General features: G+C 40.3%; 2 protein-coding genes across 2 annotated transcripts in view; both read left to right on the top strand.

Moving 5' to 3' along the window:
* LOC143270541 (cytochrome P450 3A25-like) overlaps window positions 1–11,651 on the top strand; it is an 89,418-nt gene extending 77,767 nt beyond the window's left edge. Inside the window, 6 exon segments of the mRNA XM_076560889.1 lie at window positions 2,453–2,580; window positions 2,698–2,764; window positions 4,333–4,493; window positions 7,013–7,239; window positions 8,829–8,991; window positions 11,118–11,651. Of these exon segments, the coding sequence (XP_076417004.1) occupies window positions 2,453–2,580; window positions 2,698–2,764; window positions 4,333–4,493; window positions 7,013–7,239; window positions 8,829–8,991; window positions 11,118–11,192 (821 nt within the window). The 3' untranslated portion in view covers window positions 11,193–11,651.
* The window catches only part of LOC107400179 (putative sperm motility kinase W), a 165,253-nt gene that overhangs the window by 118,537 nt on the left and 20,097 nt on the right, over window positions 1–26,619 (top strand). The window lies entirely within an intron of this gene.

Raw genomic sequence — 26,619 nt, 5'->3', positions numbered from 1 at the left:
AATAATATCAAAGCTAACTACAAAATATGAACTTTAGAAATGATTTGTATACTTGCTGTCTTGTTAATAGGTCAGTTAAGAATTCTTCTAGATGTTTGCTAATAGAGTTTGCTTTTGAATATAAGTATGGGTAAATAGTTCTTTTAAGAAATTTCTTCTAGATATGTGCTAAAGTTTGTAAAATAGTCCTATAGAGTTTCCCTTTTGAATATGTTTGTAAAAAGTGTAAATGTTGGATGTAAGTCTGTAAAAGTGTAAACGTTGAATATAAGTTTGTAAAAACTAAATATGTATAGTCATGTTCATACTAGAATTGTCTTTATTATTCTATCATTATCTGTCTGGACAGATTAGGTAAAATTAATTTTTAAAGGAATATGTTTTATCTTCAGATAGATTTGAACATTTTTATGATAGCTCAAAATATAATTTTATGGTCTTAGTGGCCCCTGGAAAACTTAAGTGTAAGTGTCATAATTAAGAGAGCTTTTCTATCTTCTTCCTAAAAGTTTCCACTCTTCCTCTGTTTCTGTTTAGAAAGAGGTAGGCCTCCCACAAAAAGTTAGGCTTTCCATGATTGAGTTAGTTTGTACAGAAATCCTCCTGCTAATTAAACAGATAAAAGTGTCTTTATAATTAGCATGTGTTTTTGTTTACTTGAGTGGATACTTTGAAGTGATTTGAAATGATTGCTTTTTCCTGGGAATCAAAATAGTCTCTTGAAAATTTTATTGAACATCTGTTTGGAGAGACATTTGATTTGGAAAAGGGCTTGGTGCAGCTAATACTGTTGTAGTCACCTTAGATCCATTCCAAAAAGTATATTCCATCTTTACTATCCTCTACTCCTTTACTGGGAGGTGGATGTTTGCAAGCTCAGCAGGGACCTGAGTCAGAGCTGAGTTAGGCTCTATACCCACTCCTGTCGAAGGCTGGTAGTCAAAGACAGGCAACTTTCTTCTTGATAGCTTCCAGCATAAGGCAGAATATGCTTGATGGAAAGTATATCTCCATCATAGGTAAGGAAACTAATCAAGAAGGATGACCTAAGACAGGCACAGTCTATCTGAGGGGCCTGGGAAGCCCTTTATTATATCTAGAAGAGGGATGTGGAGGCCCACAAAGATTTCCTAGTGAGATTTGAGCTTGCTTTATCCAGCAGGACTGCATTAGAGGATTGCTTGACTATGTGCATGGTTACTGTACTTGGCTGAGCTTAGGGACAGTCTTTGCTCCACCCCTTGACATTCCTATAAATAACCCTTTAGTAGAGACACAAGGGACCAGTGGATAAGGAAACAGACCCTCCTGAGGGCATTCTTTGTTTCTATCTGTTTCTCTCCCCTCTATTCTTCTATCTAAATATTTCTCACTTCACTCTCCTCTAGAGTACCCTGGGGGGATGTGGGAGTTGATCCCCCATAGTCCTGGTTGTTCTGAAACTTTCTATATAGAGCAGCTGGCCTTGAGCTCACAGAGACCCACACGACCCTCTCTTCAGAATCCTGAGATTAAAGGCTTGTGCTCACCACACCCATCTTAGACTTGGATCTTTGACCCACTTTTAGTTAAATTGTGTGTACTGTTATCAAATTTATTCCTATTGAAGAGTAGGTACAAAGAATGTAAATACTGGAATGTAAGGAGGAACATCATCTTCTGGACATGCATGGCTATCACACTCTCAAACTCAGAGCAGTTACATTAGATCAAGCCAACCAATATTCCCTCCATAGATATGGGAGATGCTCTCATGGTCCCACCCCTTTCTGAAGAATGTTTGGCAGTTGATAGCTTCTAAGGAAGAGAGAATCATCCTTCTTTGATGGTGTGGCCACTTGTCAGTTTCCCATGCTTCAGTGGATGGCTCCACTTCAGTCTTATTAAACAACAACATAAAGCTGTGAAAGGGATGTCTTGAGGGAGATGTGGGAGAAGTTGGAGAAGGAATATAGGGAGTGGAATGAATATGTTATTTCATTGCCTAAATGAAGTGATCAAATAATAACAAGTATTTCTTCCTATATATATTTTTAAATTTTGTTTATTTTTAATTACACACACACACACACACACACACACACACACACACACACACACACACACACGAGTGCCATGCCTCTAGAGTCCAGTAGAGGGAGTTGATTCCTTAGAGCTGGAGTTGTAGTTTTGAACCATTCAATGCCAAGTACTGGGCATCGAACTTGAATCTCCTGTAAGCAGCAAATGCTCTTAACCACTTAGCCATTTCTCTAGCCCATATCTTGAGTGTTTTACATCTTGATGTATTATAAATAGATAACTATTTGTTAACATCAGTTTGGTACTTCCTTTGAGTGGAATGGAAATACAAGTGGATCCTGGAACTTAGCTGAAATTGTGTTTGATTTCTAATGAGTGAATAAGAATTTAGTGCAGATTTTCATTACACGTTCTCTTCTTTTCTCTGTAGTTATGTTTCCATTCCTTACTCCACTATATGAGATGCTAAGTATCTCCATTTTCCCAAACGGGTTAGTGGACTTTTTCTATGAATTTGTAAAGAAGATGAAGCAAAATCGCCTTGAAACAACTCAGAAGGTAAAATATGGTGTTTTGTTAGAATGCTCATTGTTTGATCATGTATCAGGCTGTGAACATGTCAGTTGTACCCTTTCTCTAATTGCCCATTGTGGAAATTTCTCTTTCTGCTTCCAGACTCGAGTGGATTTTCTTCAGCTGATGATGAACACTCAGAACTCCAACAGCAAAGAGTCCCTGAAAGGTAACTCAGGATGCTTCACCATGTTTGGAACAAGAAGCCCAGAGAGAAGAGGGTGTCGGGACATGTGCATGGGAGATTGGTCCAAGATGGAAATTTCTGCCAAATTTCAGAAAGCCATCCAATGGATGATGTCTATGATGTCCATAGGAGCTTTCTAGAAGCACACTGGGGTAAAAGGACCAGAGCTTGTAGGGAAGCCACAGAGAAGCATTTTATGCCCAGAAGTCCTCAGTTGTGCTAGGTCATCTGTCAGAGCAGAGACTGATTCTCAGTCCCTTTCAATCCCAATGATTCTGGATCTCTGCCTAGATTTTGTATCTAGGCCCCAATTAGGAAGAACACTGCCCAGAATTCAGGATGGTCTCTGGGAGTGAGTGGTGGAACAGTGTTCAATAACTTCATCTGTAATTTATTCTGCTCTGTATAAATAGCATCTGGAAAACTATATACCCTGCTCTTCTTCATTCTTCAGGCCCCTGGTTTTATAACATCCTCCATGCTAGCTTTGTGTCATATACTATTATTACTGAAGTAGCCACAGAATGACCTTAAACTTCTCATATTTATTCCATATTTCTAGTCATTATCCATCTTAGGAAGGATTTTCAATCCTTACTATTTGCTTTATAAAATATCATTCAAAAATATATTCATTTGTCTCTAGCAGTGTGATCTTTTGCTTCCCCTGTTACTTTCTTCTTATGATTATTTAGTTTGCATTTCAAGTTGTCAGGCATGTCCACTGGAAGCCCTTTTATGTGGCCTCATGAAGCCTTCCATGGTCTGGGCTTTCATTTCGATTGCTATAAAAGACTTTAATTTTAGGGTGTTTTCTTGTGGAAGCAGAGCTTAGGGGAAATACAGAAACTCCCTATACATTTTTGTGTACACTCCTCCACCAGAGTGAAGCGTTTGCAGGACAGACACTCAACCACTTCCCACCTGTTTTGTCTCACATTTACTGATATTAAGGTATTTGTCTTAGTCCCTCATGCTGTTACAGTGAACAAATAACTGAGGAAACACCTTAAGGAGAGGTTTATTCTGACCCACAGTTTAGTGATTCAGTCCATCATGGCGGGGAAGTCCTGGTACAGCAGGCTACTGGTCACATGGCATTAGTAGTCAGGAAGCAGAGACTATCTCACAGTCTTCTTTTTGCTCAGTAAGGGACCCAAGGCCATGGAATGTCCCACCCACATTTAAGATGGGTGTTCCCACATCAAGCAACTTAAGACATCTCTCAAAGGAATGCCAGTCTTGTCTCCTAGGTGATCCTAGATCCTCTCAAGTTGTTGGTCAATGTTAACCCCTGTATTTCTTTTATGTTTATAAGTATGTATGAGGACAATGTGTGTGGGTGGAACTACACATTTGTGGTGGTAAGTCTGGTCTCTCAGGACAGATAGGCCACAGATTTCACCAGAGTGGAATTCAGTCCCAGGGATTGTGGACTGCCTTTCTCTATTTGTTTCCGTATAGCTGGGAGCACCATTTGAATTTCTTTTCATTTCAACTATGATGTTCTGCTTTGATCTTCCTTATCTGAGATGTTCGTTTCCTTTTAGCTCTTTCTGATATGGAGATCACAGCCCAATCATTTGTTTTCATTTTCGCTGGCTATGAAGCCACAAGCACGTCCATTTCCTTCGTGATGTATCAACTGGCTACTCACCCAGCTGTGCAGAAGAAACTTCAGGATGAGATTGATAGAGCTCTGCCCAATAAGGTGAGTGGGTGGTACCCAGCGAGAGAGGGCAGAGGTAAAGGATTCACAAGAACATGTCTCATCACTTGCAATGAGAAATTTTACAGAGAGTCATGCAATGGTTCTTCCACCAGCAAGAGTCTAAAAGAGAAACAAAGGGAGGGACATAGGAGATGAATGCAATCTGTAGAAATACATGATCTTTTTAAAAAGATTTTGTTTATTTATTATGCATATATAGTGTTCTGCCTGCGTGCATGTCTGCAGGACAGAAAAGGATGACAGATCTCATTGTAGATGGTTTTGAGCCGCCATGTGATTGCTGGGGATTAAAATCAGGACCTCTAGAAGAGCAACCAGTGCTCTTAAACTCTGAACCATCTCTCCAACCCAGAAATACACAATCTTTAATACAGTGCTGGCTCTGGTGTATCTGTATCTATTATAACAGTTATACAAGTAAGAGACACCAGAAAACCTGTGTGACACACAAGGGTAAGCACCAGTCCCTCAGGTGTCTGGACAGTTATCTCTGCTGATGTCCTCGGGTGCTGTCCATGCTACCTACGGTGCTAGGCTGGCCTTCACTGGTCTTGGCAGACTGACTTGACACTACTGTCAATGGCTCTACTGTCCAGTCCGATAGCATGGTGTGTGTGTGTGTGTGTGTGTGTGTGTGAGAGAGAGAGAGAGAGAGAGAGAGAGAGAGAGAGAGAGAGAGAGAGAGAGAGAGAGAGAGAGAGAGAATTAGTGGAGTCTTTTCTTATGGTGCAGATAGCATCACTTTTGTAATTTCTTTGAGTGTCAGTGCCCTCTGCTGACCACAGCTGGAATTGCAGGCAATGTGCTGGACAGGTTTTCTCAGGGAGTCTCCAAGTCCAACCCCCTAAGGTGGCTAATAGAGATCTGGTCAGGACAATGGTAGGGATACCTATCTGTGAGCACTTTACTTCCTCAGCCTCCAGCCACATGTAGGTTTAAGCATCTAATCCTGCCTCTTTCCACAAATGTCACTCAGCTAATCTCTTGCCCTAGGGTTGTGGAGCATTAAGTTCAGCCTCCCTGTCCTGTGATCGGTCCCTATTCTCTGCCTCCCTGAGCAGTTCAGTTTCCGATGCAAGGTTCTGTATAAAGAGGTTAACTGGCTTCTCCATTCTGAATCATCCAGAATGAGAGCGGGATTCCTCTTCACAGTTGCAGGAATTCAGTTTCCAATGCAAGGTTCTGTATAAAGATGTCAACTGGCTCCTCCATTCTGAATCATCCAGAGTAACAGTGGGATTCCTCTTCACAGTTGCAGGAATCAGCCCCCGTCTCACCACACTCCTCATTGGTTTGAAGTCTGTGGAGGCTGTGGGGGTGTCCTGGAGGGAGGACTCCCTGCCCCCTTTCACCAGAGCCTCTTGGTTTTTTTGGGAGAGGCTTTGCGTTCCCCTTCCCCTGGAAATGGGGAACAGGGCATCCAGAGGCATCTTCAGTTTGGTTTCTTTTCTATGAATCATCCATTTTCCCACCATGCGTTTTCAATTCTTATTATTTCCTCTGTGTTTCTGAAGCTTTTCCTCTCTCCTTGACATAGACTGTGTTCTGTTTCTTGTTTTCCTGTTGCTTTGACTCTTCTTCACACACAGAGGCAGTTTCTAGTGTGGGTAGTTCCAGAAGTCTCCATTGTAACTTTCTTTCCAACTTATTACACCTGCCACCCTCCAGGGAGTTAGCAAGCAGGAGTTGCCTAGTCTGAGAAGCTGGGGACACAGCTCAATTATACAATGCTTGGTTTGTGAGGACCTGAGTTTGAATCCCAGAACCCATGTTGGGGGGAAAAGGTGTAATTGGAGGACTGAGGAGACAGAGACAGTGTGAGCCTCTCTTCCCCGGGAGCTCACTGGCCAGCCAACCCATCCTGCTTGGTGAGTGTCAGGCTACTGAAAACCTGTTTCAAAAACACATATAAAGTGGACTCCCAGAGGAAGGTTGGACTCTGGCTTCCACATACGTGTCAGTGCACAGCAGTTATCCACATCCCATTAACATGTGTGCGCGTGTGCGCGCATGCATGCACGTGCGCGCGCGCACGCGCACACACACACACACACACACACTCTTATGCAAAACCAGAACAATCCAAAAACCCTGATATGGACCAAGAGTGGGTGTTGTTCCTTGCAATGGTGTTATTTCCTTGGTGTAGACTGGTCTATGCAGATGAGACCGTGACACCATTGCATTTTGCTGAGTGTATCTGTCATAATGGTCATATGTGCTCACATGGAAAACCAATCAGAGCACCACAGTGATGATGATGAGGGGGTCTGGACAGGGGAGTGTCCCAAATGGCTCCTGGGCTGAAACTTATACTTCATACCCTAATGGGCCATCATCAGAACAAAGGTCATCATCATAGGTGCAGAATGATTTATTAAGGCTAAGATCTACTAATCGAGGTCAGCCCTTGCAGCTTCTGACATGCAATAACACTAGAAACTGAGTCAAAGATCAAGTCCAAACCTCATCTGGAAGCATCTATTTCTTCTTCCCAGGCACCTGTAACCTATGATGCCCTGATGGACATGGAGTACCTGGACATGGTAGTGAATGAAACTCTCAGATTGTACCCAGCTGCTAACAGGCTAGAAAGGATCTCAAAGAAAGATGTGGAAATCAATGGAGTGTTCATTCCCAAAGGGACTGTAGTTATGGTACCAACCTATCCTCTCCATCGGGATCCTGAGTACTGGCCAGAGCCTGAGGAATTCTGCCCTGAAAGGTACAGAGACCTCGGAGAATGGTCCCCACTAGGAATCAGGCAAATTAAACATATTATGCTGCCTACTGGAAATTGCATGTATGTGATTTTGTATCCCTTTTCATCTGTATGAATTTTCGGAATTAAACCTTTTAAAATTACAAAGTGATAATTCTTGATGCTGCAAAAACAGACCAGAAGAAAAGTATTCATGGCCATTCAGAGTCCCAAACTGTTCACCTTAGCTCCATTAATAGTGAAATGTATCCTCAAGGATTTATTTGTATGTATGTCAAGGTTTTGCAAAAGCTAGTATATTTTACTTGTATTATGAATCACTAATTACTTAAACACTAACCTGTTGTGGAATATTACTTTAACTATATAAACGTGTGTTGCATTTGTTTATGTTGGATTTGTTTAATGATTTGTTTAATTTGTTTAAAGAAGTTCTACATGTGTTCATGCTGCATTTGTTTAACAATGTAAAGATGTGTTGTTTTGCCTGCCTAAAGCACCTGATTGGTCTAATAAAAAGCTGAACGGCCAATAGCTAGGCAAAAGAGTGATAGGTGTGGCTGGTTGGCAGAAATAATAAGAAAGAGGAATCTCAGCTGGGGGAGAGGGGAGAAAGAGAGAAGAGAGAAAGAGAGGAGAGGCAGATGCTCGGATGCAGCCAGCCAAGCAGCCACCAGCCAGTAGGTCACGAAAGAATTCATGGAAAAGTAGGACCCACAGAATGAAAGCAAGGTAAAAAGCTCCAAAGCAAAATGCAGATGAAGAGAAACAGGTTAAATTAATTATAAGAGCTAGCGGGACAGGCATAAGGCTGAGTGTTCATAACTAATAAGTCTCTGAAACATGATTTGGGAGCTAACTGGCAGCCCAAAGAAAATCGCTACACTAACCTATATACCACACCTTGTCATATACATATATGTATTATTTGGTGACTAGGTAGTAGTTGATACAAGTGATATCTAAATTTACATATGTAGGATTTTTGTTCTTTTTTCATGTATTCTGTGCTGATTCCAAATTTACCATTAGCTTTAAGAACTTTTCCCATTGTCTGTTTGGTTAGAAACCACCTTCTTGAAGGTTGAGGCGGTAGCATACTTTTCACTCTAATTCTGACATGTCTTTCAGAATGTGAGCATATACCCACCCCAGAATTTTGATATTTAAAGATGTATTTCCTCTCTATAAGCATTCAGATCAGATCAGCTCAACACCAGAGGCTCCTCTATTTTAAGGGACATAGAAAGACCATTAGCTTACAATGCCTTTATTTTTATTCTTTTTTATGTGTATGGGTGTTTTCCTGTATGTATCTGCATCACATGTACCTGGTGCCTCAAAAGGTCACCAAAGGGTGTCAGGTACCTGTGCCATCAAATCTATGCCCTCTGGAGAAGAAGCCAGTACTCTTAACTGCTGAGCCATCTCTCCAGCTCCTGACTTAAAATTCTTAAAGTGAGACATCCATAGCAAGAGTTCAGTTGCAAGTCCACAAATGTAACCTGGTTGATGGGTGTCAGAACTTCAAACATGGAGCTCTTGGCTCTTTATGTTCCATAGCCTCGTTTGCATCCCTACTCTGTCTCCAGGTTCAGCAAGGAGAACAAGGGCAGCATCAATCCTTATGTATACCTGCCCTTTGGGAACGGACCCAGGAACTGCCTTGGCATGAGGTTTGCCCTCATCAGTATGAAATGCGCTGTCGTCAGAGTCCTGCAGAACTTCACCCTCCAGCCTTGTGAGCAAACACAGGTGAGGCAGGAAACTCTCTCTATAAATCATATTTAATTGGGAGTTTTTTGTTTTTTAATTTAGAGTTTCACCTACAGAAAGGGGAAATTGGTCATTCATCATATTATGTATTATGCTGCCTTGTATGAAATATAGGATTTGACCTGTAAGCTTAAGGACCTTCCATTCTGAGCTGCAAGTCTGTGTCTAGATAAAGCACAAACAGAGAAATTATTTAGAGTTCATGCAGATCAGCACAACATGATTAAGTATAGTGTCTTTGAGATCAAGTCCAGGTTTAAATTGTGTGACTGACTGGAGATGGGGAAACTGTTGCACACGCTCAGAGCTCGTAATGATCACCTTGCTGGGGGCACTACCTCTGCTTTTAACTTTGTAACTTTAAAATTTCACTATGCCTAATCACCTCAGATACCTGGAAATGATTTACCCAGAGCATGGCTTTAAGAGATCCATATTGGCTGCAGTGAACACTGATTTCAGATACTACTATAGCACATAAAGAACTTCAACCCTTCAGGATCATCCTGACCATTTGATCTCACATTTTCATCACTGTACTACATGAAGACTTCTTTTTTGTTCTCTGAAATCTGTCTTCTTCAAGTTGAAGTAGGTGACTAAGCCATTCAAATGAGCTGTCTGGCCATGGCCCACCTACTCCTCTGCTCTAGTGATGTCTGAAGCCTCTTTTCATCACAAAGGCAATGCACCCAATTTTGTTCTCTGCACTGAAAATTATGTCTTTGAATTTCACCTTATTTTTGTTTACTTACTCTACCAAGACTGCTTTGCTGGGAAGTCTGTGAATATCTTAGGTATATTTTAAGGAGTATTTTACAACTGTTCTGGAGTTCTTAAATATACATTTAACCTATTCTTATATTTTAAATTTGCTCCTGTAAGCATACAAGGGCATATATGCCTATCTTTCTGTGGGTGTATCTCTGGAGAGAATAGATGCATGTTGTTAAAACACAAACGATACACTTAGAGAAGTTGACATGTTGACCCCTCCCCAAACTTAAAGGTCAATTGTCTTTACTTCCAAATAAAGCAATGAATGACAAGGCTGATTTCTGGTCCTGTATGTAGCTACACAGCTCCTCTCATCAGCTGTCCTTTCTTCGTGGCTGTTAGAGAGGTCGTTATCCCCTTATTTGTCACCCAGGGCAGCTGTGTAGCTGTCCTGTCTACACAGTGCTTCAGAAAGATGGACAGAGACTTTAATCTTGAAAGCTTCTCATAAGCTGACATTCTTCAGTTTCCTTGATAACCTGTTTCCCCGCCATCTACAGAGACCAGATGTTGGCAGCTTCTCTTCTCCCATAAGGTGGAAGAGACTGAGGTAAAATGGTTGGTGGAAACACTGAATGATTCAGGAGTTCCCCATTCACACCACCCTCCGGGGCTAAGAGGAGATCTTAGGAAACACTACAAGTTCTTGCCTGCCATTAAACTGGACAGGCACAACTGGCCTGAGAAGTTGAGTTGTGCCCACAGAGCTGCACTGTCTGACATGTGTTCAGGATTACCTTCTACGTGTCAACAAATGTGAATTTACCTTTATACTGCCTATCAAAAACAGTCTTTCACATACTTAAAATGTGATCCAGAATTTTAAAACTCAGCCTTTTCACTTAAATTCAAATCAATAAAGAACATGGGTCGGCATATTCTTCCCCCTCAGGTTCTATATACAACAATTACTCCAAAATGACTTTATTGCATGAACAGTAGACCTGGGTGTTTGGACTAGCCAGTCCTAATGAAGATGTATGTATAAAGACTTCAAGACATATGAAGCCTAAAGTGTTTTATGTATATAAAATACCACTGTCCTGAATGGATTTGTTCTGCTTTGCTGTGGTTGCTGGCTCATTCATTCCATCTCAATGTGCTTTTTCTTTTTCTTTTTTTTTTTTTTTTTTTTTTTTTTTTTTTTTTTTTTTTGGTTTTTCGAGACAGGGTTTCTCTGTGTAGCTTTGCGCCTTTCCTGGAACTCACTTGGTAGCCCAGGCTGGCCTCGAACTCACAGAGATCCGCCTGGCTCTGCCTCCTGAGTGCTGGGATTAAAGGCGTGCGCCACCACCGCCCGGCTCAATGTGCTTTTTCAACTACCACAGATTCCCTTGAAGTTAAGCAAGCGAACCATTTTTCAACCAGAAGAACCCATCATCCTGAAAGTTGTGTCAAGGTGAAATCACAAATGGAGCTTGAGTTTCCAGCAAGATTTTTGCTGTTCTTCAAGGAAGCTGTGCCACCCAACATCAGAGAATCTAATTTGCCTTTGAATTAATCAGCTTAATTGCCCTTGAGGATTAGGTGTTCAGGAATTCATTGAGCATGCTCAGTGTCTGTGCTGAGTATCATGTATTGTGTGATTTACAGGAAATGATTAAGTCAATATAGAACTGAGATTTTTCTGATTCTAGGGGCCATCCCCATTGAGCTCCAGCTTGCTTCCTGCATTCTGATTGTACTAAGCATTTCTCTGCTATCTTATCAATCATATTGTAATGAAATGGGAGGTACTGTGGTGATTCTGGTGAGAAATCTGTCTCAAATGTTTTAATATTTTATATTACAAATAGAAATCATCTTTCCAAAAATATGTGATGTCTTCCTTTGCATCAATAAAACTGAGACACAGCATTTCTGATCATAGTCACTCATTGTTTGAGTCTGTTTGGGTCTCCGTTTGACTTTTCAGTTTGATGATGTTCACTTTGGTTTGGTACATTTTTTGAAAATTTTATTTACAGTTTATTTAATTTTCAAACTTTTAAAATATAACTAAAATGGGAGGCGGGCTGGAGAGATGGCTCTGGGGTTAAGAGCACTGACTGTTTTTCCAGGGCACCTGGGTTAAACTCACAGCACCCACATGGCAGCTCACAACTGTAACTATAGTTCCCGGGGACCTGACACTCCACACAGACGTACATGGAGGCAAAACACCAGTGCATATCAAATAAGAATAGTTAAAAAATATATCTAATTAAATAACTAAATGGGGTGAAGTTTTTCTCACTCGGTTTGCCTTATTTCTACTTGATGTTTATAAAGGGCAGAGATATTGTTTTCCTTTCAGAATCCATCATGACAGTCAACATAAAATAAAAATGGCTGACTGGTCAATGGATTGGGCACCAAAGGCTAAAGTGTTCCATTCTTATCTGGCATCACAAGCTTCATGTGTTCTTCCACTTTAGTTTACACCCTTTTATTCCCTTCCTGAGTCATTTAGTCTAAAATCACTGCATGGGGCACATGGAGGTGTCTACATATTATACTGGAAAAGAAAATTATGGCAACTTCAAATGAGATCCAGTAGTACAAGGAGGGTCTTGCCTGCCTGGGTGTAGGGTAGACAAGGGGGTGTCTACACAATCAAAGAGTAGGGTGCAGAAAACCAAAGTTAGGTAAGCATCGATGATTAAGAAGGAAGCATGGAAGCTGGCTCTGTAAAAAAGAACTTCTCATGAATTCACTTTGTAGACCAGCTGGCCTTAACTCAGAGATTCACCTACCTCTATCTCCAAAGAGCTGGGATCCAAGGCATGAGCCACCACCTCCCAGGCAGCTAATTTAAAGGAAAGAATTTAACTGAGGGCTTAAGTTTCAAAGACATAGTTCATTATCATCTCAATGGGGAGCATCACAGCATGTAGGCAGACATGGTGCTAGAGAAGAAGCTGAGGGCTATATCCTGATCCACAGGCCAGCAGGCAGAGAGACAGAGATGGCCTGGTGTGAGCTTTTGAAACTTCAAAGTCCACCTCTGTTGGCACACATTCTCCACACCAAGGCCACATCTACTCCAACAAGACCACACCTAATCCTTTCCAACAGTCCAGCAACTGGGAACCAAGCATTCAAATATATTAGTCTATGGGGGCCACTCTCATCCAAACTACAACAATATTGACAGGAGAATGACAAAAATAGTAGTCACAAACAATACTTGATGATACTAGAAAAATTCAAAGAAAATACTAAAAAAGATGTAAATCAATATTAGAGCAGCCAGGAAGCGACAAATCTCAAAATACAAGTCTTGAGGATAGCTGCAGTCTAGTATAGAGCCCCATCTCTCCAGACATGCTGCAGATCACATGTTCAAACAATGCATCCAACCATGAACTTCTTCCTGTATTAGACCCACAGAAGACACAATCATTACTAGAGGGAAATCATCCATAGTTTTACAGCCTTTGGCTATGCCAGCTTTGTTGCTTGGGAAATGAATGGAAGTATTTCAGAAAACCCTTGTGTGTTCTCCACTGCAGTCAGTATTAGTTGATCAACCTCATTCAGCCACACTGACCTCCAGGGAATCTCCCAGACAGTACCCACCCCTCTGTGTTTCAAGTGCCTTCTTGAAACCCCTTCTAGTGCTGTTAAGGCCATCCCATCTTACAGAAGACTTAAGTACAGTTGGGTGTCATGGGGCATGGGAAGCTGATACAGGTGGACTGTGAGGACAAAGTCAGCCTAAGTTACCTAGGGAGACCTTGTTTCAAAAAAACGACAGCAAAAACTAAGTCAGGCAAAATACCAGTTTTCTTTCTTTCTTTTTACCACTAATTTTAAATTTATTCTCATGATTTTCCCAACTGATCAGGTTAGAGGAGGTAAAACTTCCAACATTCCACATAAGAAACAGATGCTGGATTTAATCTCTACCCTTAGAAAGGACACACTGAGTGTCTGTGTGAGCTCTCTGGGACTTTGTGCAAGGTATCTAAACTGGATCCCTGAATCTGTGGTGTCAGCACTCTTTCCTCCACGTGGGGTGGCTGGTTCTAGTCTCTCCAAGAATATGTGAGTCTCCCTAATTTTCACACTAGACACCAAATGTCTTCCTGGAGAAAAACTGAAGGTCTTCTTCTTTCTAGTTCCTGTTATCACACTAACTGATGAGTGTGAGTGACAGAATGATGGTATTTTGGTTTGGTTTTTATTTGTTTGTTTTCTGAGACAAGGTTTCTCTGTGTAGTCCTGGCTGACCTGGAACTAGCACTGTAAACCAGGCAGGCCTTGAACTCAAGAGATCCACCAGCCTCTGCCTCCCAAGTACTAGGACTGAAAGGTGTGCACTACCACTATCTGGCTAGTTTTCATGTTTTCTTGTGTGCTGGTGCTCATTTATGTGGAGGCCAGAGGACAACTGAAGTGTCCTCAACTGCTCTCTGCTTTATCTTTAATCCCAGTACCAGCCATAGAGATCTGGAGATCTATATAGATAGGCATCGATGAGGAAATCATGTGGTTGGGTTTAGAGCCAATGAGAAGGTAGAATAAAAAGGCAATAAAAAGACAGACACACAGGAGAAGGTTGCTCTGAGGGGAAGGATAGCAGTGCGTGGTAAGCTAAAGGCTGTGATCACTTGGGCTATTAACTCCTCATTTGGCTCTGTGTTTCTTATTTAATAAGACCATTTAGAATTTCATCTACATTTGGTGCCCAATGTGGCACAAATTCATTAAAAACTATTGCTGGCTTCACAGGCCAGGGGTTTCAAACCCCAGAGCAGCCAGAGTTTACAGGCCCCAGGCCCAGTCAGAGCTGCACTCAACTGCAGCTGCAGCAGCTACACGCAAGCTGCAGCTGGAGTTGCTTGCAGCTGAACCACCAATTCACATGGTCGGAGCTTAAGGATGCCAGAGCTCAGGCCCAAATTGGCTCAAGTGGGAGCATGTCCATGGGGTTTGGCTTTTAGCTTTGGCTACTCTTTCTTTCTTTCTTTCTTTCTTTCTTTCTTTCTTTCTTTCTTTCTTTCTTTCTTTCTTTCTTTCTTTCTTTCTGTCTCTCTTTCTCTCTCTCTCTCTCTCTCTCTCTCTCTCTCTCTCTCTCTCTCTCTCTCTCTCTCTCTCCACAACCACACTCAGTAGCTGTTTTGAAATTCCCTCAGATTTCTACTGTTCTACACAGACTTGGTAAGTCAATTAAGATATCAGATATTTTAAAGGGTAAATCTAATTAAAAGAGAAAAATTTCTCCACATTAAAAAATGAGTAATATCTGTACAATAGAAGGAAATAGATCTTTGTTTGAAAAACATTAGGCAATCTGAAAATGGAACAATTACAAGAGAGGATTAATGTTGATGAGCTATATGTAACATTATTTATGCATATTATTAGTTTACTTATCCTTATTTTACAATTTAAAAAGATAGTCAATTTAAGTGCCAGGATAAAAGCTTTAGAAAAACCTGTTAAAATGAATTATAGAGAAATTCAGACTCAGAAGAATTTATGAGTAAAATTATTTCAGGATTGGATTATAAGGTTACAGAAAGAAAGCCTGTTTTCAAACAATCAAACTTAATTTATCCGGTAACTGTACAGCAGCTATCTGATCAAGTGAATGTAGAAACTAATTGGACTCCAGTTGAAATGTTAGATTTAAGAAGGTTTAAGGAAGCAATAGTATCTTATGGCATGCATTCCCCATTTGTAAAGCAAATGTAAAACTCCTGGTCAACTTGTAATAGGATTATCCCTCAAGACTAGAAAAAGCTGGTAAATGCTGTCCTTGAACCCAGTGGTGGGCATGTATTACTGTGATGAGGCTAAGATGATAGAAAGTCAATGGAGGGCTAGAGGTGTGGAAATCCCAGGATCAGCTTCTTGGAGAATGCCAATATGCTGAAATACAAAGAAAATGTTTATATGATAATCAAACCCTAATTCTATGTCGAATGGCAGCCATGAATGCATGGGGCAGAATTGAGGAAGCAGGAAAGAAAACTGAGTCATTCATAAAAGTTGTAAAAGGCCCAAAAGAATCCTTCATGAATTTCTTACAAAGAATGTCTTCAGCAGTAAATAGAATGGCCCTGAATTCAGAAGCTAGCCAGATAATAATCGAATCTTTGGCTTTTGAGAATGCGAATGCAGCATGCAAGAGAGTAATCAGGCCGGTAAAGGCAAGATCTGCACCCTTGGAGGACTGGATTAGAGAAATGACTAATGTTGAGTCTCATGGCCATGATGATATGGAGATAGGAGACACAATTTCAAGAGGTTTGAGGAATACCAGATGTTTTGGATGTGTAAAGCAAGGTCATTTGGAAAGGGACTGTAAAAAGGGCATTCCTAGAAACAATACTTCTTCAAGGAGCTGAGAAAGATTTGGCCTTGGTAGAAAAGAAAGTACATGAAGGGCACATGGATCGTATTGATCCAAAGCTGGATTGCATTTTGGTTATTTTACCCTCTAGGCATTCTCCTACAGAAATTTTAATGCAGAGGGAAGATGTTATATTGGAATGGATATTTTTTACCAAATAAACAGAGTAAAAAAAATTAAAAACTTATGTGGAAAAAATCTGTGACTTGATTTTGAAAGGAAAATTGAAACTTCATCAATTAGCAGGAATAGACCCAGCAGAAATCATCATAGGTTTAACTAAGGAGGACATTGAAAAATTATGGGCAGTAAGTGAACTTGCCAAAGAGCTTGCAGTAATTTTTGGGGAGAGTTTAACAGCTAATATCCCCAAAGCGATAGATTTGGTCTTATAAAGAGAGCTGATTGGATTTTGCATAGAATTATATGGGAAACACCCATATCTGGAGCTTGTACATTTTATACAGATGCAAACAAACAAGGAAAGGCAGGTTGCAAATCAGAAAATTTAAGTAAATGGTTCAAAGTCCTTATAATTCAGTTCAAATATTGGAACTGTATACTATTCTGTTGGTATTAATGGATTTTTTAGAAACTTTCAATATAGTAACTGACTCTCAGTATGCTGAAAGAGTGGTATTAAATATTGAGATGGCAGAATTTATCCCTCATGAATCAGAATTAACTTCACTATTTATTCAGTTACAAGATATAATCAGGAATAGGAATCATCCTTTATATATAACTCAAATCCAATCCCATATGGGTCTGCCAGGCCCTCTAGCACAAGGTAATGATGAGATTGATAAGTTATTGATAGGAAATATGTCGGAGGCCTCAAAATTTCATAAAAACATCATGTCAATAGTAAAGGTTTAAAAAAGGATTTTTCCATAACCGGGCAATAAGCCAAGGAAATTGTAAGGAAATGTCCTACTTGTTCCTTTTACAATGAGACTCCATTACTAGCAGGATGTAACCAAAAGGGTGCTCAGAGGAATGAAATCTAGCAGATGGACGTGTTTTACTTTGCAGAATTTGAAAAATTGAATTATGTACACCATACCATTGATACTTATTCAGGACTTCAGTGGGCAACTACTTTGAGTTCTGAAAAAGCTGATTCTGTAATCATGTATTTGCTAGAAGTTATGACCATCATGGGTATACCTGCACAAATCAAAACTGACAATGCTCCAGCATATGTCTCTGTTAAAATGAAACAGTTTTTTGCTTATTACAATATAAAGCATATTACAGGTACACCACATAGTCCTACAGGCCAAATAGTTATAGAAAGCTCAAAAGGAACTCTAAAGGATATGCTAAATAAACAGAAAGGGGTAGCAACCCCCCCCCCGAGATAGACTGCCTAATGCTCTATTAACTTTGAATTTTCTCAATGCTAATGAGAAAGGAACAACAGCTGCAGAGAGACATTGGATAATAGAAAAAGCTACTGAATTAAATCAGCCTATATACTTAAGGACATGCTGACCTCAGAATGGAAACCAGGATATGTGTTACGTTGGGGACAAGGTTTTTGCTTTTGTTTCTACAGGAGAAGATAAGCTGTGGATATCATCAAAATTGATAAAGGTTCAATTTGAACAAGACAGACCTCTTAGTTAGAAGAGGTGATAGTTCATCAACCAGCATGACCATCCAATTTAAACTACCTTAAACTATTAACACATGCATTTTCATTTAATCAGATATAACTTGTCAAAAGGGAGCATCCCCAAAGTTAGTCTTAGGGAAAGGTTTTTGATAACTTGTCAAGAGGGAGCATCCCCAAAGTTAGTCTTAGGTAAAGGTTTTTGTTTTAGTCTTTTAGGGGAATGAAAGCTAAGGAATCTGAAGAACAATGGACAAATGAGACATTTGAAGAAAAAGGACAAATCATCTAGAAAAAAATGTCCCAAGAAAAAGAGTAAAATGTCCTATTGGTATATCATTTATAAAATTTCATAAGTCTTCCTAAATGTTTGTTTCTGCTCTTCTCTAAAAACATTTAACACAAATGGTCTTCTTGTAGTCCCAGTTCAATTAAAAATTAAAGCTGGCTTTGGAGTTGGAGAATGGTTCTCTCCTTCTTTAAACCCAAGAATGTTGTTAAAAGGAAAATACAAACTCCCTGTATCATGTCAGAAGAAAGAACCATCTTCTGATATGGGACAGAAGAAAACAAAAAAATAAATAAAAATAAAAATAAGGGACTGTTCTATTACTACTAATCTCAATTCTTTGATTCTATTCTGATTCTTTAAACTTTTCTTAAAGTATGAATTTTATATCAAAATTTACAAGATATATATATATATATATTAAATTTTGTTAAGAATTAATGGTCATATAGAGTACTAATTCTAGAAAAAAGGCTTCAATTAGCTGCTTATACATGTCTTTGTGTTAGTCTCTATCAGTTTTCTGTAGGAAATCACCACCAGACATTAACTGAAGTTTCCAGGAAGAAGATGGGGCCCCACAACAACAATGATTCCATGCGGACAATAATAATACCACTAAGCTGACAAACATCATCTAGAGATCAGCTTTGGACTACAAACTGCTCAGAGCAATTTTGAGATGACTAGCTGAGATGATCCAGTTTTACAAACTACTTGAATAAGGACCTGAGATAAGCCCTGAACTTTGGCATAATGCAGAGACTGGACAACAAATGATATAGCTACCTTTCCTAGAATTTGACAATTAACCCAAATTTTTTCTTTTCAGAATAAAAATGCCTTTGCCCATATCCAGCAGGAAGCAATTTTAAGAACACGATATCCACATTCCCAAAGAGATGGTATGGGGCAGGTAGTTTTTTGGTCTTTCAATGGTTTTGGGGTCTGGGATAATTTTCATTGTTTAGGAGGGTTGGTTACAAGTTGTTGTTAAGGGTTAGAAAATGTGCTAAGCAATGGAGATTAGGTTTAAGGTTCTCATTTTAAAAAAAGATATATAGAAATGATGGACTAGAGGGTAGATTATTGAATCTACTCTGAAAGTAAAGAGAAGATATAGATACAATATAGATAAAAAGATAGATTATTGAATCACTTTTAAAAGTCAATTACTAGTTTTAAATACTTTACATTGGATTGGATTTTTGTATATTGTATACAAATTATATATATTGAGATTGATATTGTTAGAAAATGCTATATGTATATTTCTAATCTTGTTCAAGATATTGTACTTACACAGTTCATTTAACTATGTAATGCAATTTCCTAATTCTTAATGTTATTATTACCAACTATTAGAATATAAAGAAATGAAAGTTAGTAGTTAGAAATTACAGTTAAACTGGTAGTCATATTAGGTATGATTTCAATGTCAAGCAGGTATATTTTTTTTGATTGACAGGTCATCTTCAAACCTTTCAGAGATCTATAGAATAGAGCATTTAAAATGTTTTAATAACTTAGAATTTTTTTCTTTTTTTATGACATTGAGACATGTCAGCTCCTTGCAGCACCAATACTCCAGAGAAGACATGGGCATTCAAGAAACTGCATATGGAGTTAACTTTCATTATGGTAAAAGTGAGCCACTGGACAACAAAGTGTCCTCTAATTGACTGCTGACAAACAGGAAAAAATGGACAGAACATGAAAAAAAGGACTACTGATTCTTGCCAAGACAAGTGTGGTTGTGGCTTTAACAATAGTCATCTTCTGAGGCCAGGACAATATGGCACCATCCCTGAAGTGGCCTTTGCAATCCGGAAAAGGTACAGTGTCCCTTTCTTCAAAGGCAGCTAAACTCTAAACTAGCAGTGGACCAATGGCTTCTGATGTGCAGTGGAACAGCAGCTGAAACAGTTATTCTTGAAAGAGTAACTAAGCTGTCAGAGTCTAACCTCTTAATGGTAGACTGGCATTTAATAAAAGAAATGAAGCCACTCACAAGCCGAGAAGAATGGACAGCTGAATTAAAAAAAAATCAACAATTTCCAAAATTTAAAATCCTGAATCATGACATGACACTAGTGGAATTCAGGTGTTTCTGGTACATGGACTATTCTCATGAAATGTGAGGTCAAACTGTAGGCCTTGTGTACATCCTAATTCACAAATGAGTCTGTTGGATATGCTAAGCCTATAAGCTGAAGATGATGCCCCAATGTTGTGGAGAAACCTTGCGTGACTGTCTAGGCAGCTGGCTGTTTCTGTCAACTCACATTTTTTTTTGGAAGCCGATTGCTTGTACTTCCTGGTTTTTTAAGGTAATATTATTTCTTTCTTGGGTCTCTGAGGGAGTTGAAGATTAGATACTTATAGTTACAGTTATAGTTAAGGATTAGATACTTATAGTTTTCTTTGTTAAAAATTTGAGAGAAGGAACTCACTAAAGAGGTGTAAGTGTATAAATTTGAAAGACATTATAAGATAGTTCTGTCAGTTATATAAGTTAGGATAGAAAGTGAATCAGGTACATTTTGGGCTTTCCAAAATAACATAGATAAGGGAATATTTTTTCTGAGTCTATCAAATGCAAATGGACTAGACATTGTTTAGGTATTTATTGCTTGTATATATTGTATATAGTTATTGTACTTATTGTATATAGTTTTTCTTATATTAGTTATAACTTTTTTCCTTTTTCCTTTTTATTTGAATAGAAAAGGGGAAATATGGTGATATTTGTGCTGAAATATGATTTTATTTGTATGTTAATAAATAAAGTTGCCTGGAGATCAGAGGTCAAAGCAAGCCATAAACAGAGTCAGGCGGTGGTTGTACATACCCTTAATCTGATCACATGGCAGGCAGAGTCTCAGTGTGGTCAAGAACACAGCCAAACATGGTAACAGGAGCCTTTTATCTCAGTACCAACCATAGAGACCTGGAGGTCTGTATAGACAGGCAATGATGAGAAAGTCATGTGGCTGGGCTTAGAGCCAATGAGAAGGCAGAACAGGAAAGCAATAAAAGTGCAGGCTAGGCAGGAAGAGCTTGCTTTCTCTGGGGAAGCTACTGCTGGTCATAAGTTAAGGCTAGTTGAGGCTTTGCTCTGATTTATTTGGCTATTTCCTCTATATCTGCCTCTGTGTTTCTTATTTACTAAGACTGTTTAGAATTTTGTCTGCACTTATAGCCTAACCAAACTGACAAAAATCTCAGAACCTGCTAGGAATATAACCCTATATTAAAAAGACCCACATATGACTAGAGCATCATGTCCTCCTCAGTATCACCTCCCCTCAAGCAAAGTTTCAATTACACATTCATAGCTAGGTATCACTTAATGCTAGGTACCTTAAAGTCAACCACCAATGTTACAGGTACACAAAGAGATGGTGTTAGGGCATTCTAACTGCCCCCTGCCTTACAATCAAAGCATTCTCTCTCTCTCTCTCTCTCTCTCTCTCTCTCTCTCTCTCTCTCTCTCTCTCTCTCTCTCTCTCTGTGTGTGTGTGTGTGTGTGTGTGTGTGTGTGTGTATGTGTGTGTCTTTCTCTGTCTCTATCTCTCTCATGCTCTCTGTCTCTTAGACACACACAAATACATACAAACAACTATGTATCTGTCTGTTACTTCTAGACATTTCCTCCCCACAGCAAAAGTCCCACATACACACACAGGGCTAGGTTTCTACTCCTGCTAGATACAATCTCCCTAGGAGGATCTCAGAAGAACCACTAAGAGGACATGTTTTCTAGTTGTGGAAGAGGAGTATAAAAGCTAGATGTCAGGTACTTTTGGTATCCCCTCCCCTCTCTGTACCTCCATGTTTTATATACATTTCAGAAATTTGGGAGCCAGAAACAGTTGATGGAGATGACCTCTGACATTTGTCTTTCTGGATCTGGGTTCTCTCACTCAATATCATCTTTTTCACATCCATCCATTTACACAGAAAGATGACTTAAAAACAAAGAGGATTATTGTGCTGAGTGTCTGAAACTAGGCCTGTGATTTTGCAATTGCATGCAGTTTACATGACTCATTTCTTTATTAATGTGGGGCTAATGTGGGAGCTCCAGGCCCAATGTGGGTGCCTCCACCCCTGTGTATTGGTCCCTAATTGTGTAAGAAAATAAACTGAAGTAGCTGTGAAGAGCAAGCCAGTAAAGAGCTGTCGTCTGAATCTGCTAGAGATCCTAGAAAACTTCCCTAATGATGGACATTGAACAGGACATGGGGGCCAAATAAACTCTTTCAATCACATTGAGTTATGTCAGGATGTGTCTATTAATAATACAATGTATACTAGAACAGTATCGCATGACTGGCCTTAATTTGTAATCCTCCAAACTTCACCTACTGACTGCTGGCTTTAAGAATGTAATATAAACCAGTATGAACAAATGGAAGTTTAAAGTTGACTAGATCTTAGGGAGAAAACAAGTCAAGGACCAGTACAATACAATTCCATGAGGTCAGATTATTTCAATGAAGTTAATCATCAAACACATCTCAAGCAGACAGATTGGAGAAATACTGCTGAATGAGGGTGACACAAGAAATAGTGCCTAATGATATATACAGAGACAGGGAAGGAATCTGAGTGTATTTTTAGTATGATAAGTACCAATCAGAGGGTATAAACAGAGGAGTGAAATCATATGACTTGAGATAGTGAATCATGGGACATATAAGCAGCAACAGTGGTTGCAGGAAGGTCAGTTTAAGAGGCTGGCAAAAGTGTGAAAACATCATGGCTTGTTCACTCTCTGGAACCAATGTTGGTGAATATACCCACTGCACTCTGTGGAACATGGCTAATGAGGTCAGAATACATGTTAGCACATTGTGACCAGCATATACAACCATTGTAATACACATAACCTGGCTCATGAGATCAGAGCATGTGGGATATTCTGAATCCTGCCCCAGCAGACATCTCATCTCAATTCCTGTATTCTGGTTGGTGAGGTCAGAAGGGATACATTTCTAGATCATCCAGCATCAGGAAGTTATCCCACCTACAAACCGGCACTTTGTGTCTCCACACTTGAGCTTAGCAGAACACAGATGAGCCTAGCACAGCCACACTAGGAACACCAAGCATCAATCTAAACATTCCCCAACACAAAGGAAACAGAAGCACTCAAGTAACAAACTAAATCCAGATGAGCCCATGACAAATGCAGAAGTAACATGAAAAACCCAGGACAACATTATTGTGGCTGCATCTTGAGACCCCTGAGCAAGACCACCATAGAGCCGATATCCGATGCAAAACACACAGGGGTTTATTGATAGCAAGCAAGCCCGGGCTTGGTCCATGTCCAACACTTGACATAGTGGGTGGAGGAGGACGGCCCTGAACTCTCAGGGTGAGGGGTTTTTAATGGAAAAAACCACAAGCAGGGTGGCACAAGCCTTGGCATCATATGATTAGGTGAGGGTGTGTAACCTTTGGATTTACTGGTTGGGGGTTACAGTTATCATCTTGGGGGGGGCAGTCCTGGACAAGTCCCAGGCTTTGTCCTTGAGCTGCCATGGGGTTGGCTGGCCTAGCATGTACTGACTGTGAGGACTGACTCAGTGGGCCAGACTCTGTCCTTGAGATGCTATGGAGGGTGTCTGGCCTCACATGTTCAGATAGACCCATGTACGTATCTCTTAGCTGGTGAGGGGTCCCAGACAGTAAACAACTGGCTGGACCTTGAGTGGTCAGAGTACTTACAGAAAGGGAGCTACTGCAAGGACTATGTCATAGCCCTCCCAGAAACTGCTTGCTCAAGTCTCAGGAAACTGAAATTGAGGGCTGATCTCTGCGAGAAGACTGACAGCCTCTTACGGCATCTGCTTGGTCCTTTCAACATAACTCCTCCCAAAATGACCAATCCCAAAGTAGTGGCCAACAATCAGAGAGACTTCAACCAAATTCAAGGTCGGGTAACAAGGAAAGCCCAATGGCAGATGCATGGATCTCCCTGGGAAAGGGAAAAAAAGAGATCTCCTGGGTGAACTGGGGGCAGGTGAGGATGGGAGCATGAGGGTTTGGGTTGGGAGGTGCATGAAGGGGCACTCTACTGAAAGAGATGACTGGAACAGGGGAGCATAATGGGGTCAGGTAGAACATGATGCAAGGGGAACTCCCTGAAATCTATGAGGATGATGCCAACTAAGATGTCTAGTGATATCAGATACACAGCCTGAACTGGCCATCTCCTGTGATCAGACTGTTGACTACCTCATTTGTCATCAGAGAGTCTTCATCCAGTAACTGATGGAAATAGATGCAGAGACCCACAACAAAACATTAATCCTCTTTGGGTTCAGGGAATTCTGCTGAAGAGAGGGAGGAAGGATTGTGGGTTCAGTGGGGTCAAGAACATTCCAAGATAACAGAAAACAACTAACCTGGCTCATATGAACTCTGTCTGAACCAATAACCAGAGAGCCTACATGAGACTGACTAGGCCCTCTACATATATCTGACAGCTGTGTAGCTTGGTCTACTTGTGGAACTCCCAACAATGGTAACAGGGGCTGTCCCTTGGGTTTTGGCTGGCTCTTGGAAACCTATTTGTGAGTCCCTGCTGTGCAGTGCTCTGTTTCCCAACATGTACTGCTCAGTATAATCCCAATTGGACAAGTCCTGACTCACAGAAGGATAGAGAACACTGAGATGAGGTCCTTAGATGGAAAAGAAAACATGGCTATTACTCTGGGAATATATTGGTGTCATTGGGCAGATACTGTTGTGGGCTGTGGGATGTGAGCACTTTTGAAGATCTGGCAGATCCAGTGCTGGGTGGTGATTAGGATAACCCACATGGCAGGGACCATGTCAAGGAAGGACTGATGCTCCATTAGTGGAAGCAAACTGCCCATGAGTAACGTCCCCGATGGGTAAGGTTTGTTATTATGCATGTCTTTCCTGATCTCACCCAGCAGTTTACTCCCCAGCTTGTCCATTGCTGGGACCCCAGGAAAGTTAAAGCACTCCTAGAGCAGTGGGCTATGGAGACCACCTGGTGAGACTTAAAGAGGACAGCTCCACAGAGATGCCAACCCCAGTAAGGCAATGTGGAATGCCATTACCATTGACACTCAACCGTGTCTTGGCCACAGCATACCTCCCTTCCCACCTTGGGTTTGAATTATACTGCATAGACATTCAGTGTCAAATGTTAATGACCAAGATTTCATATAGAAAACAACAACCAAATGATGTTGATCCTCCATGGACTGTAAGAATGAAGTTAAAGACCAAGGCCAAAGGGCAAGTGGCATGGCACTCATGACTATGGGATCTGTTCATTGATGGTTCATAGCCCACCAGAAAGAAACAGATGGAATCCATACCATGAGAACTCTTTGGGAATGAAAGATCAGCAGAGTGGAGAGATTGATTGGAAGACAGTGTCTTCTGTAACATAGAAACTATAGGTATTTCATTCTGGAAGCAACTACATATTTTGAGATTGGAGTCAATTTTGGAATACGCTCGTTGAAGGAGGACACACACTTTTAAACGTGGTCAGTTCAAGCTCATGTATCCCATGCATTTTAGTGTAAATGAGAGAAGGCTGGGGGAGAGAAAGAACCACAGATTGACTGTATCAGTCATGGCACCTAAAATGTAATTTGACATTGCCTGACTAGAGACACATGTTATTTGTTTTTTGTTTTTTGTTTTTTGTTTTCTTTTTTTTTTTTTTTTTGGTTTTTTGAGACAGGGTTTCTCTTGTGTAGCTTTGTGCCTTTCCTGGAACTCATTTGGTAGCCCAGGTTGGCCTCGAACTCACAGAGATCCGCCTGCCTCTGCCTCCCGAGTGCTGGGATTAAAGGCGTGCACCACCACCGCCCAGCTGAGACACATGCTTAAGATCACACTAACTACTTGGAGAAGACAAGGATATGTCCGAAGAATATTGAGATTACAAATGCCATATAACCAACTGGACAACTCTGCTGATGTCCACGCCATTATTTCCTCCCATTGGGTTGACTTGTGTTTCTATAGATCTGAAGTTAAATAAACCCTGCCTCCTGTAAGTAGATCTTTGCCAACTATTAGACCACACAAGAGAAAAATTAGTAGTTGAGTGGCTGGAAACAAGAATGTGAGAGAAAAAAAAATCACTATAGCTTTTTGCCAAGCCTTGATTGGACCATTGCATGTGACATCACATGGAGTCCAAGTGATGTAAGCTAGATATCAGCCAATAAAAGGGCGCCACCTAGGGCTGGGTTTTGTCTTTGTACTTCAAAGAAGCAGTCGGTTGATGGGAGAGCAGTTGGATTCAGTTGTTTCTCCTGGATTTGGACTTTTCAAAGCCTGTCAGATCTCGACTTAGTGAGTATATTCCCCAGGTTTTCAGTTTAGGCTTTTGTTATTTGTTATCTATTAATTGCTTTATTTACATCTTTGGTTTGGGTTTTGATTTTTGCCTGTAAATGCCTTTTCCTCATTTCACCTCATTTTCCTTTTATCAATTTCTTTCTTTGTCATTTTTGCCTTTGTTCTTGTGTAATTCACACATATGGTGGTATATATTATCTCTATAGCATGAGG

This window comes from Peromyscus maniculatus, chromosome 23, assembly GCF_049852395.1.
Source record: "Peromyscus maniculatus bairdii isolate BWxNUB_F1_BW_parent chromosome 23, HU_Pman_BW_mat_3.1, whole genome shotgun sequence".
Taxonomy (NCBI): Eukaryota; Metazoa; Chordata; class Mammalia; order Rodentia; family Cricetidae; genus Peromyscus; species Peromyscus maniculatus.
This window is presented reverse-complemented; position numbering and strand designations above follow the sequence as displayed.